The sequence below is a fragment of the Podarcis cretensis genome (assembly GCF_951804945.1).
Source record: "Podarcis cretensis genome assembly, chromosome: 2".
In the NCBI taxonomy this organism is placed as follows: domain Eukaryota; kingdom Metazoa; phylum Chordata; class Lepidosauria; order Squamata; family Lacertidae; genus Podarcis; species Podarcis cretensis.
In genome coordinates this window covers 12203664-12221231 of record NC_137171.1, presented here as the reverse complement: position 1 = coordinate 12221231, position 17568 = coordinate 12203664, and the positions used below count along the sequence as shown (strand labels likewise).

Sequence of the window (17568 nt, the reverse complement as noted above, 5' to 3'; positions counted from 1 at the left end):
CATCAGGCCAAGGCCCTAAGGCAGAATTGAATGGTCCCATTATCCATTCCATTCCCCCTCCTTCCTGAGTCGAAGCAGTCAAAGATCATCAAATTGTGGAGTCGCAAGGGACCCTGATGCTCATCTCATCCAACCACCGCCTGCAGGGCAGGGAATTGAACCTGCAGACTTGGTGTTATCGGCACTACGCTCTAACCAATGGACCTATCCAGGCCAACAGGCAGTTACTTCTGAATACAGGGGATGCTCCCACTGCTGGCATTATCATATGATTTCCATAGGCATTTGGGTGGCTGCTCTTAGAAACAAGATACTGGGTGAGATGGAGGCAAGTAATTTGCTTGGGACCAAGGCAAAGGAGAAGTTGGCAGCCCCAATAATTTCCCCTTCCCAAAAGCATCATTCATTTAATTTGCTGAGACACACTTCAAATCACTCCTTCCTCTCCAATGGTAGCCAAGCGGCCCTGGAGCTGTTGGGTCGCTATAGACAGGGGTAATTTTCTCTGATTTTCCTCTCCATCCTCCTCCCTTGTGAAGAAATTTTGTGGGACTCTTGACACATCTTGCTCTGGTGACCAGCTTCCCATGTTGCGACCCCCCCAGTGGCAGGGAGTTCCGTAAGTTCATTGCATATTACGTGGGGGGAAAGTTGAGATTTACAGAACTGGTATATGGCAACGCCCCCTGAACAATGGGAGTCTTGACAATGTCAGGAGGGCCACGGGTTCCCTGCTCTAGCTGGCCTACGTGACAGAAAAGATTGTAGTAGGTTCCAAGATGTAACCATTTTTTATTATTAGCAAGTGGCAAAGCACAAACCCCTAAACAGGAGGGTCAGTCACCCGGGTAACCCAGAGATGACACAGAAGGACGAGTGGAAGGGGAGGCTTTTCGACCCAGTGCGGCACTAGTTCTCGGTGCAAGGACCGGGTGGTGGCAGTTCTGTGCGTTGCTGTCCTCGACTTCATTTCTTCTTGCCAAAGCGCTGCGGAACAGCCATGCTCAGAAACTGAGGAGCCACAGCATCCCAAGCCCGTGGCTTTATTAGGCCACCGCTGCTGGAGCTGGCCCGGGCCTCACGGCCAAATCTGCAGAAATAATAATAATAATAATAATAATAATAATAATAATAATAATTAATAATAGTTTATTATTTATACCCTGCCCATCTGGCTGGGTTTCTCCAGCCACTCTGGGCGGCTTCCCACAAAGTATTAAAATACAGTGGTCTGTTAAACATTAAAAGCTTCCCTAAACAGGGCTGCCTTCAGATGTCTTCTAAAAGTCTGGTAGTTCTTCTCTGACATCTGGTGGGAGGGCGTTCCACAGGGCGGGTGCCACTGCCAGAGAAGGCCCTCTGCCTGGCTCCCTGTAACTTGGTTTCTCGCAGCAAGGGAACCGCCAGAAGGCCCTCGGCGCTGGACCTCAGTGTCCAGGCAGAACGATGAGGGTGGAGACAGAGATGGAAAGCAGCACAAAGCAAGTTGCCTGGGGAACATTTTTGGCACTCAAAAACACAGCACTTGTAGCTCCCTGGACTCTTTGTCCTGCTTGCTCCCACCAAGTCATCACTTCTGCCAGACGGATGGTGAGAAGGAAGCAGAGCTGTGCAGCTAGGTGTCTTGGAATAGTGTTTTGCATTCCCCCACCGTCCCCATCCCAAGGAGAACAGAATTGCATCATCCAGAACTACTGAAACGAACCAGAGTCCCCTTATTGTTGCTACAGGCATTGATGGGCGGGGATTTGAACACAAGACGAGGGAACGATTGAAAAACGTTTCAGTTTTTAGGGTCATTGCAAGCTCAGCTTTTGCAATAGGTAACACAGGAAGGTGTTCTGAGCAGTTGCAGAAAAAAGGTCGTAGGGATGAAGGGTCTAAGAAAGACCCGTGAAACTGACAGGTGGGAACGGTCATTTAGATAGCAAGGATGCTGTGTTTGTCTTTTAAAAACTGACTCTTAAATGGGGGAGCCTATGCCTGATCTGTGGGTATTGTGAGGCCTTGGAGAACGCGTGCAAATACTATTCGGATGGAAAACACTCAAACCATCGTCAGGAGACGACTTGCTGGGTCTCCCATCCCAGTCCATGGCCAAAATGAAACAACAGATGTAATTCCAAGAACTGGAAAATTAACGCAATCGGAGCTTGAAAAAGGAAGGGGGGAATTAAATGAACCGCCCCCTCCATCCACTTGTGCACCCTCGAGTGCAGTGTTTCCCAACCTTGGGCCTCCAGCTGTTTTTGAACTACAATTCCCATCATCCCTGACCACTGGTCTTGCTAGCTAGGGATGATGGGAGTTGTAGTCCAAAAACAGCTGGAGGCCCAAGGTTGGGAAACACTGCTCTAGTGTAGCCAGAATACATGCTTCTGCTTGGCTGCATCGACCCCCACACTCTTTACCTTTGGGGCTGGAAGAGGAAGGAGGGGCTGCGACCAGGTCTCTGCACAGCATGAAGGAGGGAACGGAGAAGGATGCCCAGGGGATGCTCTTCAGGGGGAATCTGGACAGGATGGTCCTCGTTTTCTTGCAGCTGGGTGGACAGTTAAAAAGTGGGGGTCATTTGAGAAATTCAACAAGAGACGAGTTCCCTGCAAGACCAGGAATTAGCTTGAGGATCAGGGAAAACAGCATGGGCATCGCATTATTCACAGAATCAAAGAATCACAGAATTGTAGAGGTGGAAGTGTTCATGGGGGTCATTTAGTCCAGGGTCGGATTTAGGTTTGATGAGGCCCTTAAGCTACTGGAGGTAATGGGGCCCTTTATATGTCCAGCTGTCCTTTGTCAACAACAAATTGTCGCTGTTTTTGTGTGTTGAATATATGCTATATGGTAACTTATGGACCTAATAGGTAACTAAAGCCATTTGCACATAACAAAATATGTATTTTATCAAAGTAATTGTTGAACTGAAATACAATTAAATTTTCTGGGGGCCCCCAAGAGAGTGGGACCCAAAGCGATAGCTTGTTTAGCTTATACGTAAATCCAGCACTGATTTAGTGCAACTCCCTGCAATGTGGGAATCCTTTTGTCCGATGTGGGATTTGAACCCACAACCTTGAGATTTCAACTCTCATGCTGTACAGATTGAGCGGGCTGGCTCCTCACAGTTGCGTAATGATGGTAAATCTTGAGCAATAGTAAGCTCTATCCACCCAACATAATGTCAAACCAATTATATTTCTTGCAATTTCACACACACACACACACACACACACACACACACACAGTACACCAAAAACAGCTGAAATTCTGGAGACTGCCTTACACAAATTGTGAATATTGGCAAAATCCAACAGAGTCTTGTGACACCTTAAAGATATTTATTATGACATAAGCTCCATCTGATGAAATGGTCTCTAGTCCACTAAGGCTTATGCCATTCGCCTGGGTTGTCGCCAACAAGTTTCACTTAGAGTAGACACACTGAAATAAATAGACCCAAGTTAGTCACGTTTATTAATTTCAGTACATCGACTCTGAATAGCACTGGATACAACTCTTTATCTTTAAAGGTGCCAGGAAGACGCATTGTTGGCTTTGCTTCAACATAGGTTTAACACGCTCTGAAAATTGCGTGAATATCTGTGCATATTTGCTTCTTACGCATAATTTCATTTTCTCTGCATGGGGAGGGCAAGCAGCTATGCAGGATACCTGTGGACCACCAGGAACTCTGACTGACCACTTTATGCTTTTGGCTTTCTGGGATTCACCCTCACACTTCCATGTTTAGAAACTTGCTTTTAAAAAGGAAAGGAGAGGAAAGGAAACCCAGATTCTGAGGATTCTTGTGCCTTGCTCATGCTAGAGCTCTGCTGTTGTCACAGGGTATATACCCAGCCTTAAATAAAACCCAGGAGGAGCTCGGGTTAACATCTTAATAATGCAAAGCACTTTGCATACATTCACAGGAATCTTTTACAACAGCACTGCATGGTAGGCATGCACTATTTTGCCCATTTTGCAGCTAGAAAGGACTACGTAGTATGGCGTGCTCAAGGCCACCTAGTGAGTTGGTGGCTGAGGAGGATTTGATTCCAAGCTCCATCAGTCTTAGAGCCCCACAGATTGCAATGGTGCCACCCTCTCCTGGGGGGGGGGGTGACTGCCTGGATCTCAGCAAGCGTCTGGGAAAGGAAGGAAGGAAGGAAGGAAGGAAGGAAGGAAGGAAGGAAGGAAGGAGGGAAGGAAGGAAGGAAGGAAGGAAGGAAGGAAGGAAGGAAGGAAGGAAGGAAGGAAGGAAAAGTCCCTCATTTGACAGCTGCACTCTTGGCTTGTTATACTGACTTTCTGGAGGCAGCAACGGCTTCCAGCTTGGCCAAACTTTTCTCCCTCTCTCAATTGGGTGGGGGACCCAAAACACCTCCACAAGTCATTGTGGCATAATGGTTAGTGTGCTGGACTAGGACTGGGTAGGTAAAGGTAAAGGGACCCCTGACCATTAGGTCCAGTCGTGGCCGACTCTGGGGTTGCGGCGCTCATCTCGCTTTATTGGCCGAGGGAGCCGGCATACAGCTTCCAGGTCATGTGGCCAGCATGACTAAGCTGCCTGGCGAACCAGAGCAGCGCACGGAAACGCAGTTTACCTTCCCGCCGGAGCGGTACCTATTTATCTACTTGCACTTTGACGTGCTTTCGAACTGCTAGGTTGGCAGGAGCAGGGACTGAGCAACAGGAGCTCACCCGATTGCGGGGATTCAAACTGCCAACCTTCTGATTGGCAAGCCCTAGGCTCTGTGGTTTAACCCACAGCGCCACCCGCGTCCCCATAGGGTAGAGTCAGGTTCAAATCCTCACTCAAGCCTCACAATGAGCAGATTGGGGATTTAAACACAGGCTTGCTCACTGTGGGACGCTGGGTCTGTTATTCTCTCTCAGCCCAGCTGACCTCACAGGGCTGTGGGAGGAGGATAAACAAGTGTGTGTGTGTGTTTGTGTGTGTGTGTGGTGTATCTGTGAACAGAGCCATGCCCCACCACCCTGCAATAACTGACTAAGCAGCATCGAAGTTCGCTTGGCACCCTCCCCTGCCCTCTAGGCCGCCGCCTCGTTGGAGGCCACTCACCATCCAGCTGAAGAGTCTTTCCGGGTAGCTGTCGGGCTCCTCTGCCTCTTGGGAGCCCATCGCCTCCTCAAGGCTTCGGCTTGGCTTGAGGCTGCCGGAGAGCAATGCCAGGGCGAGCAGAAGGCGGGCAGCTTCCATCTTGACAGGCCTGCTCTCTCTCAAAGCGCTTCCCTTTTTGCTTTGGCGCTGCCTTTATATATCTGTCTCCGGCGCGGGTGATGGTGGTGGGGCAACAGCAGCACAGGGTGGGATTGATGGCAGTGACGGCGACCCATTTGTAAGGCGAGTTTGCGAGGGGGGCCCGCCGGCACCTCCCCGTGACGAGCGGAGAGGGACCGCCACGGCCCCCCCGACAGAGCCTCCGCCACCGCTGGCTGGGGCTGATTTGTGTGTAATTGCAAGGATAAATCCAGCCCCAAACGGCTCTCTTAAGTCCTGTTGTGGATTTGGTAGCTAATTGCTTGTACGTCGCCGTTTGTACACCACTGGGGGGGACGGAGGCCCAGGTTCTTCACCGGACACTGACCGCTTCCCTCACACTCCCCAAGGTCTCCCACCGTCGGCTTGATGGGCCTGTGAATGCCAGAGGTGACTCGGGACCAGACATTTGTCACGTCGCCGCTTGCACAGCCGGCTCTGCAAAGCCCCCGTCCCCGGGGCGTTCACGTCGACGAAGCCGAGCTTTTTACAGCTTAATGAAAGCCATTTACCAAGAAACGGGAAAACAGGCAGGCGACGGGACAAGGATGGGGGGGGGGGGAGCTGCTGAGGTGGGAGGAGGTTGGCGTGCAGGCCCAGGCCCCAAACGACGCAGCCCTAGACATTCAGGTGTGGGGCGTGTGGGGGTCTCATCCATTTTAATTTGGTGCGGATATTTTCTTTCCAGATTTGCCACACAGAGGGATACTACACCATTCTTTTTTTTTTGGGGGGGGGGGGACAGGCTGCACAACTGGGGACAGGCAGAAATCGAGAGACCTGGCACTGGAAGTAACTCCACCTGTTGGATTTCTGCCTATCAGACAGCTGGTTAGAAGACACTAAGCCTGCTTTTAATAAGGGTGGCCGGAACAGGCAATGCTTTGGACAAAAGAAAACAGTTGAGAGAGACCACCTCTCCTGATCACTCGCTCCTTGCTCTGTGTACTGCCGCATTGGCCGGCCAAGCTTCCCCCTGCACAGGCTGGCAGGCAGCGCAGCATGGCCCCACTTGGCTCCAGTGGGGGGCAGCTCCAGCAGTATCAGCGACTTGCCCGCCCCGGGCACTAGCAACCCATGCTACGCTTCTGTCAGAAGGAACAGCCGCTATGAAACAGAACCTGGGTGAAGGGAGATAGCTGGGAAGGGGGAAGACTCAAAACACAGTGCAAAGAAATCTAGTTGCCGCAGCAGGTCACATGAAAAGGGGTCAAAGTGTTAAAAAACCTCCCTCTGCTGGGTCTGAGAAGCAGATTGGGTGAACTAAATCGCCCCCGAGTTTCACGACGTCCCTAAAAGAAAGACAGAGCCGTCAGTAGGGGAATAGCAACGCAACACACTTTGGCACTGTTCATTTCGTTCCAATGCACCTTGAACTAATCCAGTGAGTGATGCCTCTTCCCCTTGCCTAGCTTTTCCATCTACGAGAGGAGGAAAAGCTGGGGAGATGATGGAGTCCTGACAAATGTTTTTGCGAGGTGTCCCGCCCCCCCCTTCCTGCACCGCCCTCCGGCAACACGAGAAAGCGAGACATCAGCATAACTGCATATTAATCTCCACGCCATGTTTTGCTGGAGGCCTACAAGGAACCATCTGATTGGCACCTGACTGATGGTCCCAATAACAGTCAACTCCTCGGAGCAGGGACAGGTTCGTATTCATCAGCGGAGTTGTGTCTGACCCATTCATCACGCACAGCAGTACATTTGCTTCGAGGGGGTGGTGGGAAGAAGACGATCAGCTTGCATCTGAGGAAGACTGGACTTCTCTTTCCCCAAGCAAGCCCTGTTCCCATTATAAATAAGAGGCAATGTCCCTGTATGGTGTTCCCTTGCAACATGGGTGTAGCCAGGATTTATGTTGGAAAGGGGGCAGCAGGACACCCACCCGTCATTGTCCTCTGTCTGGCTCTGTCTGGCAGATTCGGAATGAAATGTCTCAACAACAGTTGTTTTAAATTGCTTTCTTCTGACCCCAAGTGCTCAGAAAAATCAGCCAAAATCTTCAGCAACTTGAAAACTAAGAGAAGCTTCCAGAACCCAGCTACCTGCAACATGATTGCTCAGTTTGTGGATTCCACACCTATCACTCAATCGGGTTGCCAGTTGCGTCGCTAGAATGTGCCACAACATCACGCAAGCATTTCAGTTTCATATACAGTGGTACCTGGGTTTTCGAACGTAATCTGTTCCGGAAGAACTTTCGACTTCTAAAACGTTTGAAAACCGAGGCGCAAAGGTTGGTCTGCAAATTCAATAGAGAAAATGGGGGGGGGGGGCACAGTGGAAGCCATTCGACTTCTGAGGCGCGTTTGAAAAATGGAAGCATTTACTTCCGGGTTTTCGACATTTGAAAACCGAAACCTTCGTCTTCTGAGACATTCGAAAACGGAGGCACCACTGTATTCTGATTATTTTAGTTAAGTGTTTTTATTTATTTACTTGATTTGGGTGGGCAGCTGCCCCCCCCACCATGCCCCTGCCTTGCACTAAAGATCACCTGTAGATGAAGACCAGGAAACAGGCAAGCTGAAAGAACAAGGAAAATATCACCAAAGATTGGCATACTTTTTAGGAAGGAGGTCTTGTTTATATTTTTGTGTTGACCTATTACAGCAGCAGGGGGGAACTTCTGGCCTCGCCATGGGGCCCATGAGGCTGCTTTGGCCACATTGCACAGACCTGCCCTATAATATCATAGGCGATGCCAGGTTTGTTGCCGTCCTGGGGAAGGAGCCCATCAGAGGAGGCATGTTCCATGGGCAAAGGAATCAAAAAAGGCCACCAATTTGGTCAGCTGTATGTCAGGCTTTATTCCAGAGATGTTGCTTCGCTTCCTAGAAGCTAGAGCAGGCATAGGCAAACTTGGCCCTCCAGATTTTTTGGGACTACAACTCCCACCATCCCTAGCTAACAGGATCAGTGGTCAGGGATGATGGGAGTTGTAGTCCCAAAACATCTGGAGGGCCGAGTTTGCCTATGCCTGAGCTGGAGTTTAGGAAAGGAGGAAGGAAGAGGTTGGGGGAAAGGGTGAAGTCAATCGTGGGGTGTGTTTGGGCAAAGTAGGGGTTTACATAACAGGAAGAAGGGAGAGGCATTGAAATAGAGGCGGTCTGTGTGCAAGGAGGAATTGAAAGGAGGAGGGAGGGGAAAGCAGGTGAAGGTGAAAATAGGGGGTTTAAAGGGGGTTACAAAGGAGGGAGTAAGAGGCCTGGAAACAGGCGCATTCTTGCAGAGGGAGCTGATGTAATGGAAACGCAAAGAAGATGAATTGATTCAGATAACATTTTCCAAAAAGGATATAGGTGCTGTATGTTTCAGCTCTTCAGATTATCGATACATCCCAAGTCTGTGGGAATGGGTGAGCCAAATGTTGGAGCTTGACCTGGGAGATAATTTGAAATCACTCATGGCCCAGTTGGGTTTTCTTGGTAAAGTTAATTGTTATTTCACAGCTACAAATACCATCTAGAAATGGTATTACAGTTGTGCAAAGTGATAAGAAGATATATGCTCCAAGCATTTGTATAGCTTGTGGCAAAGGATGCTTTCTAAATGGACAATGATGACAAGACGATGCTCGCTTTCATGAGCAGTGATTGCCCATGAAATTGATATATGGAAATAAACATTTCAAGAAAAGAGAATTCCAACTAAACATCAGGAAGGACTTTCTGACAGCAAGAGCTGTTCGACAGGGGAATGGACTCCCTTGGAAGGTGGTGGACTCTACTTCCTTGGTGGTTTTTAAGCAGAGGTTGGATGGCCATCTGTCATGGATGCTTGAGCTGAGATTCCTGCATTCCAGGGGGTTGGACTAGATGACCCCTGGGGTCCCTGCCAACTCTATAATTTTATGATTCTATGAAATGGGGGTGGAGATGAAAATGGGTGTAGGGTGGGGCCGCAGAATACAGTGGTGCCCCGCAAGACGAATGCCTCGCAAGACGGAAAACCCGCTAGACAAAAGGGTTTTCCGTTTTGGAGGTGCTTCGCAAAATGAATTTCCCTATGGGCTTGCTTCGCAAGACGAAAATGTCTTGTGAGTTCCTGCGGTTTTTCCCCCCGTTCCCCCCCTTTTTCTAAGCCGCTAAGCCACTTAACAGCTGATCTGCTAAGCCGCTTATCAGCTGATCCGCTAAGCCGCTTAACAGCTGATCCGCTAAGCCGCTTATCAGCTGATCAGCTAAGCCGCTAAGCTGCTTATCCGCTAAGCCCCTAAGCCGCTAATAGCGCTAATCCGCTAATGGGCTTGCTTCGCAAGACGAAAAAACCGCAAGACGAAGAGACTCGCAGAACGGATTCTTTTCGTCTTGCGAGGCACCACTGTAGAAAAGGACTGGTTTCAAAAACAGGATTGTGAAGGTAAAAACAGGTTTTGTAATTGCATGCGGTGAGAAGGGGACGCTCGTCTAGGTCAGGGGTCAGCAAACTTTTTCAGCAGGGGGCCGGTCCACTGTCCCTCAGACCTTGTGGGAGGCTGGACTGTATTTTTTGGGGGGGGGGGGGATGAACGAATTCCTATGCCCCACAAATAACCCAGAGATACATTTTAAATAAAAGCACACATTCTACTCATGTAAAAACACAGATTCCCAGACCGTCCACGGGCCGGATTGAGGCAGCGATTGGGCTGCACCCGGCCCCCGGGCTTTAGTTTGCCTACCCATGGTCTAGGTGGTTAAATTTGGGGGGTGGGCGGCTGATGAATGGAGCAATCGGGAAGGGAGAGGCCACTCCCCCAGGTAAATAATATAACTTTAAAAAAGTAACCCGTGTATTTAATTAATCCACTCTTATGCATTTAGTTCCCTCATATTTTTGGACATAATCATTTATTTAATTGAACAAATAGTGCCCCCACCCCTGCAAAGGAGCTGTGCACAGGGACCTGTGCAATATACATCTGCAACCGCACTCTGGAGGGCAAGTAACAATACAGGGCGCAGTTTGCAGGTTACTGGTTCCTGCACTCAGTGAAATGAATGCAGACGGGCTGTCTTTAGAAGATCTCCATTTGGACTCGGTAGTTGCTGCGACTTCTGGTGGAGCAATGCTGCCATCGTGTGGTTGACAGCAGGAAATGCGGGCTAAGATATGTGACTAAACAGGGAGGCTTATTATATTAGCGAGGTTTGGAGAGGCTGAAACTGCTTTCCGTCAAGAAAGGCGAGCACGCTGCAATTCTACGACACCACCACGGGGGGGATCGCAGACTGGCAACCAGAACTCGAGATGCTGCCGTGAATCTAGGGCAGCCCCCCCCAAAAAAAATCTAGGGCACACACATACCCAGCAAGCCTACGCAGATCCCTGATAGTGTAGCTAAGAACCAATTAAATAGCATTTAAGCTGATTCGTTCTCTTCCTTTTAACTCACAGGGGATCAGTCTGCTGGTTAAAATAGGTGGTGGGATCCTGCAACCCTCAGCATGTAGTTGGACTAGAACATGGGTAGGTAAACTAAGGCCCGGGGGCCACTTCCGGCCCTAATTGCCTTCTAAATCCGGCCCGAGGACGACCCGGCAATCAGTGTGTTTTTACATGAGTAGAATGTGTCCTTTTCTTTAAAGTGCATCTCTGGGTTATTTGTGGGGGATAGGAATTTGTTCACCCCCCCAAATATAGTCTGGCCCCCCACAAGGTCTGAGGGACACTCGACCGGCCCCCTGCTGAACAAGTTTGCTGACCCCTGGACTAGAACTCTCAATCTGCTGGTGGAAGCTTAAACAGTGGCGTAGCGTGGGTTGTCAGCACCCGGGGCAAGGCAAGTAATTTGCGCCCCCTAACCCGTGGAGCCAGGTAGGGGCAGAGAGCTGCGAGTGTGAGCGCGCCCCCCCCCAGATGTTGCGCCCGGTGCGGCCGGCCCCCCTGCACCCCCCACGCTATGCCACTGAGCTTAAAGATGTCTGAAAGGCCACTGTTTCCCCAAGATCTGCACTGAGCAACTTGGAAGATAAAGGTGGTATAAAAATGTAATGAATGAAAAAAAATATTTTTTTTGGGGGGGGGGTGTCTTGTTGACTGTCCCCTTCATCGATCACTGCCTTGCCGTGACGAAGGGGCTTGAATAACTCAGAGAAGCTATGAGCTATGCCGTGCAGGGCCACCCAAGATGGACAGGTCATAGTGGAGAGTTTTGACCAAACGTGATCCACCTGGAGCAGGAACTGGCAAGCCACTCTAGTATCCCTGCCAAGAAAACTCCATGGACAAAGATAACAGGCATATAGTGCCTGGTGTGCTCTGGTCCATGGGGTCACGAAGAGTCGGACACGACTAAATAACTAAACAACTTGTTGACTGTGCCACTGGAGAAAGTTCTGCTCAGAGACTGAATCCAGTAAGAAGAAACTCATTGGAAAAAGGACACTAGCTCTGAGTGATAGAGTCTAGCATCTCCACCAGTAGGGCTAGGAAAGGTGCCCCCCCCCCAATGTGGCAGCCCCTGCCAGTTACAGCAGACAAGACTGACCTAGGTGGACCAAGGGACTGACTCAGTACAAAGTAGCTTCCTTTGCTCCTGAAGATTGCCTTAATGCAAGAGCCCTGGGGGCTGGGAGATTAATCCATTTAATGTTTCTTCAAGAGCCAGAGAGAAGAAGAGGAGTTTGGATTTGATATCCCGCCTTTGACTCCCTTTAAAGAGTCTCAAAGCGGCTAACATTCTCCTTTCCCTTCCTCCCCCACAACAAACACTCTGTGAGGTGAGTGGGGCTGAGAGACTTCAAAGAAGCGTGACTAGCCCAAGGTCACCCAGCAGCTGCATGTGGAGGAGCAGAGACGCGAACCCAGTTCCCCAGATTACGAGACTACCGCTCTTAACCACTACACCACACTGGCTCTCAGAGACTCCTGAAGGCATCACAAAGGGGACACAAACAGCACCAAGCAGAGCCAAAGCAGTATGACTCCTCTATGATGCAACCCCCAGTGGCATTTGGTCGTTCTGGTAACAGGTTCATTGTTGGCTCACACTTGGTTGGAAACAAAGGACAGGTCTGAGGAAGCAGCACAGCCTAGCAGCTGATGCACCAGCTATCTGGATCGTTGGCAGGAGAGGACTTCCTCCATGGCTGACACTGGTACCTCTAGCCTCCAGTGGCAAACCGAAGGAGAGGGTGAGGGGAACTTCAGGCCCTTGGGGTAGAGCCTTCCAGGACCAGATGGAAGTCTGGAAGTCTTCCTAGGTCATACCCCCACGGGCAGCCAAACCGATCACCAGCTCTGCTTTGCCCTTGCATTGAATGTTTTTAACGTACAGTGGTACCTCGGGTTAAGTACTTAATTCGTTCCGGAGGTCCGCACTTAAACTGAAACTGTTCTTAACCTGAAGCACCACTTTAGCTAATGGGGCCTCCCGCTGCCGCCACACCGCCGGAGCATGATTTCTGTTCTCATCCTGAAGCAAAGTTCTTAACCTGAAGGACTATTTCTGGGTTAGTGGAGTCTGTAACCTGAAGCGTATGTAACCCGAGGTACCACTGTACTTGGCTGGAATGCATCCTCCGAAAATGCCCCTTTGTGTGTGTGTGTAGAAACTAGCCTACTGCACAAAGGTAACATTTACATCTGTTGTTCTGCCCACTTTTGCCAGTGGCATGTGGTTCCTGGAAGCCTGGGAATGAAGCCTGAGTTGGAAGGGGCCCCAACTCTAGGCCAACTCCCCGCGATGCAGGAATCTCAGCTAAAGCATCCCTGACAGATGTCCATCCAAACTCTGCTTAAAAGCCTTCCAAAGGAGTCCATTCCACTGCTGAACAGCTCTTACATCCAGAAAGTTCCTCCTAACGGAATCTCCTTTCTTGTAACTTGAAGCCATTGGTTTGAGTCCTACCCTCCAGAGCAGGAGAAAACAAGTTTGCTCCCTCTTCCATGTGACAGCCCTTGAGATATTTGAAGATGGCTATCGTATCTCCTCTTTTCCAGGCTAATGAGATCCTTGAAAAAGGTTTCCCACTCCTTGCTGATCTAGTCCTGTACAGTGGTGCCCTGCAAGATGAACGCCTCGCAAGACGGAAAACCCGCTAGATGAAAGGGTTTTCCGTTTTGGAGGTGCTTCGCAAAACAAATTTCCCTATGGGCTTGCTTCACAAGATGAAAATGTCTTGCGAATTCCTGCGGGGTTCCCCCCCCCCTTTTCTAAGCCGCTAAGCTGCTTATCAGCTGATCCGATAAGCCGCTAAGCCGCTAAAAGCTGCTAATCCGCTAATAGCGCTAATCCGCTAAGCCGTCAATGGGCTTGCTTCGCAAGACGAAAAAACCGCTAGACAAAGAGAATCGCGGAACGGATTCTTTTCGTCTTGCGAGGCACCACTGTATTCTGTTTGCACAGCAACCGACAGGGAGCTGAGGTGAAGGGTAAGATGGCGCCCACCCTCCCATTCATCGTACTGAAGGTCGTTGGATGGGCCGTTGGCTCTAACTTCAACACAAGGTAGCCCCCTCCATCTCACCTGGGGGCAGAGGGTAGTTTAGGGGGTACAGGGCAGACTGGGTGACACACAGTTCTGCCTTCCATCTGAGGGGACTGGCCAGGGAGCTCAGCTCAGGAGGAATAGCGGGGGTGGAGTACTGCCACCTCACAAATACTCCCCAGCACCTGCCACCTGAGGTGGCTGCCTCACCATAGGGCCACGCCTGGTGGACAAACCAGAGGCCTATAGGCCAGGCATAGGCAAACTCGGCCCTCCAGATGTTTTGGGACTACAATTCCCATCATCTGTGCTGGTCCCGTGGGTTACCCGAGAGGCGAGGTCCAAATCCGGTCTGTGGTCAAAGGTGCAACATGGAGGCAGTCCGTAGTAGCTGAAGCTGGGTGCAGGGTGGGGAGTCAGGTGAAATCAGGAACAGGTTTGCAAGCAGGGAGCCAGGGCAGGTGATGAAAGCAGGACAGGATTCAGGCAGGAACTAGCAACCAACAATGTTGCTCCCACAACTTGGGACTGGGGCTGGCTGGCTTTTATCTGCCCTGATCCTCTGGTGATTTGCCTCTCCTGGCCTGGAGGCGAGCACTCCTCCTGTGGGAACTTAGTTCCCTCCGCCTCTCTGCCCTGAGCCTCTGCAGCTCAGGAGAGGCTGGAGGGTTACCGGACCCAGAGGCAACCTTAGCTTTCTCTGATGGGCTGAGAGTGGAGCACCTGCAGGCATCACCTCAGGAGCCAGAGCAGATTCAGCTGGTGCCTGCACCTGAGGATCCAGCACAGGTGAGGACCCTTCAGGCTCATGCCCCAGCCCTGGCTCAGCTGGTTCTGGAGGCGGGGACTCCTGTGCAGGCTGGGATCCCTCAGGTTCAGCATCCGAGTCAGAATCCCAGGCCATCACATCATCCCTGACCACTGGTCCTGTTAGCTAGGGATCATGGCAGTTGTAGGACAAAAAGGAGATGACCACCTCAACAGCCTTCAGCTGGGGATCCCTGAAGATCTCGTTTGGGGTCAAACACTGCTCTTAACATCTGAAAAAAGGCAGACCTCTATAGCCCCATGTCAGGCCTACAGTCTCTCCCCCCCCCCCAAAGAATTAAGACTTGAAAAAGACTCCCTATCTGCTCTAACAGGAAGGTTTTCCAGGAATGAGGGGCATTTCCAGGAGGCAGTGGTGGCAGAGATGCTTGTACAAGGGCCTAGGTTCAATTCCCAGCCACGACCGGACAAAAGCGCAGCAGACAGGACGACCTGTGGGTGGATGCTTCTGGCGTGACTCGAAGAGGAATAGAAAGACGCACTTGAGAGAAAGCATCCGTTGAGAAAGCAGAATCCTGCCCCATCCTAGCCTTCGGAGGCAGAAGCACTTGGTGATGCAGAGAGCGAAAGGGAATGCAAACAAACTTGTCCACGTTAATATTTTAATGTTACATTTGCAGCATAAATAAAAAGGCACATTATATGTTTGGTAAGAACAGTGGCTGAAAGAACAAGTTGGTAAGTGCCGGGGTTGGTGGTTTCTTTCGTGTGTGTGTGTTTTTTTTAATGTACGTAGTTTATTTGTTTTAAAAATAGCAGGATACAAAGATGAAATGCCACAGCTCACCCAGGCCTGTGGTAGCAAAAAACACAGGGCCACGGGAACCACGAGACAGGCAAAAAATGCTAGCTTGTGAGGACCTGCTCACAGGAGCACTTCGGTGAATTATTGGTTGGCTTACCAGTTAAGTAGATGCATCTTTCCGCCTTTCTGCCCCCCCCCCTCCAGCAGCCCCCTGCCCAGTCACGTAGCTATCAAAAGGCAGAAGAGTCTAAGCAAAAGTCTCTGTTGAGAGAGGGAGGGGTTGGGAACCTCAGACCTGCATACATTTCAAGAAGTGACATGTCAACAATGTCATTGCATAAGGAACGGCAGCCATCGAGGAGAAAAGAGCTGATATATGCCTATATATTTCTATATATATATATATATTCATAGATACGTATTTCACTTTATGAGATACTAAACCCCCTTTCGTGGTTATGCATTCAGGGATCTCTCTCCCCCACCCTCCTACCCTCAACTTATTGATCGTAAAAGCTCTCCATATAATATATCTATATTTGAAAACATAACATTTTTTTTTTTAATAAAGGAAATAACCGGGCAGATACTTGTGGAAAAGGAAGGCGTCGCATGAACTCCCGCATAGCTTGAAGTTTTGCAACAATGATGGAAGGCTTTGTGAATATGGAGAGAGATGGAAGAGCTGGGATGGGGCTATTTGGAAAATGGAGCCTCTTTTTGGAAACCAGGAGCATTCATACTCCGTGCGATACCAGTTTGGAAGATTTTAGGACCAAGATAAGGCTTGCAAGTATCTGGGGCGACTCTCATCCACAAAGGCAAGTGTGCTAAGATGTTTGTACATGGAGATCTCCGATAGCAAAGTTTATTTCTCTCTGTCCCAGAAATGTGAAGAAAATGCAAATTTTCTGAGGAGGACACAGAAGAAAGAGGGAGACGAGAACAGATGTGACAAGGTGGGTTCTGCTATAAGGTAGGCTTAAAATAAGGGAAGGGAGGAAAGAGACATGATTCTCCCCCCTTCAGACGCTGCAAGTGGGAGTACTGCTGGCTGGAGTCAAAATATGAGCACTAGCTTAGCTCAGGTCAAAATATAAGAGAGAAGCAAACAGACTTCCCTCAGTGAGCCTGTGCACGACTGTTTTGTTCTTTACCTCCTTGCTATGCCACCCTGCAATGGGTTTCATTCCAGTATTTTTGTAGAAGCAAGTCTCTCTCCAAGGGAATCTAGCTCAGCTGTGTCACCTGAACATACAGACTCCTTGTCTACTTCAAGTATTGCCAAGTTTTCCTGAGCCATCCTATTGCACTGCAATTTTCCTTACCAACGTGCTTGTTCAGCTTAAGCTGCTGTTCCAAATACATTGGAAGGGCCATAGAATCTTTTATTGCTAAGTGAGGACAACCAGTATGATGCAACTGGTCTCCTCACCTAGGCTCCTTCTCCTCAAAACTCTGATACGGTCCGGACTTCCCAGGACAGTTGTGCAATTTCTGCAACACCACTATCAAACACAGCGCTACTGAGAACAGGGCCTAAGAGTCAGGAAAACCTGCTGCAACAAGCTTCTTTTCTCCATCTTAAGAGCCCGTTCTGACACTGACACCCACCCACACCGGACGCACCCGTTAGAATGATTTCCCATCCCATTAGAATGGTTTGTCAGAACGGGGGCTCTTGCACCTTGCACAAATAGAATCTGTGATTAATCGTAAAATCAACCTCAAATCATGGACTCATTTCGAAAGGAAGTTGAGGCAACACATTCAGACAACCCCCTTTCTTATGCAGCCTTGGGAGCTATTTGAAAATGCTGTCCTGGTGGGTGAAATAAATGTGACATCATAAAACACTCTTTGGCTGTGCATGTATTTGCAAATATGTATAATATGCACGTACCGAGCTGGAAAATTAACCCAATATCAACAGACTGCAACATAAAAGGCATTCCATTTTGACATAATGCGCTAGGGATTATGCTTACTGCGCCTTCACCTGCTGCAACTTGTCTCCTTCAGAGCACAAATGATGCCTATGCTCTCCCAAGCATGCAGCAAGGCCATACAACGTGAGCATGCTGTGAAAATCTGTCCCCCGGACGTCACTTTGCAGGCTGTTAGCAAATTATGAACATTTAAGGGGAAAAACGAAGGGAGTGTTTGCTCGGCTCAACTTAGCCTTTGCTTTCAGCGTCTGAAGATTCAGAATAAAACAAAATAATAGGCCCAATAAATACGTTCACACTGCTCCCCGTAGCCACTTGAAATGCAAAGGGGTGGAGGTAGGCCCATATG

At 49.6% G+C, this 17568-nt stretch overlaps 1 protein-coding gene across 1 annotated transcript; it reads right to left on the bottom strand.

The window, feature by feature from the left end:
- Positions 1 to 716: 716 nt before the first annotated feature.
- NPFF (neuropeptide FF-amide peptide precursor) lies at positions 717 to 7501 on the bottom strand. The gene is made up of 3 exons (XM_079966961.1): positions 5084 to 7501; positions 2412 to 2542; positions 717 to 1090 (listed from the first exon to the last, which is right to left on the bottom strand). The coding sequence occupies exons 1-3, from the start codon at positions 5219 to 5221 to the stop codon at positions 967 to 969; spliced, it is 393 nt and encodes a 130-aa protein (XP_079823087.1). The 5' UTR covers positions 5222 to 7501; the 3' UTR covers positions 717 to 966.
- Between the last annotated feature and the right edge of the window lie 10067 nt (positions 7502 to 17568).

What these genes read in the sequence shown, in the direction of transcription:
- NPFF (XM_079966961.1), bottom strand. Translation starts at nt 5,221, where the DNA reads ATGGAAGCTGCCCGCCTTCTGCTCGCCCTGGCATTGCTCTCCGGCAGC. An exon ending in AAAGACTCTTCAGCTGGATG is followed by an intron (nt 2,543 to 5,083) that starts GTGAGTGGCCTC and finishes CTGTCCACCCAG; the next exon opens with CTGCAAGAAAACGAGGACCA. An exon ending in TTCCTCTTCCAGCCCCAAAG is followed by an intron (nt 1,091 to 2,411) that starts GTAAAGAGTGTG and finishes TTATTTCTGCAG; the next exon opens with ATTTGGCCGTGAGGCCCGGG.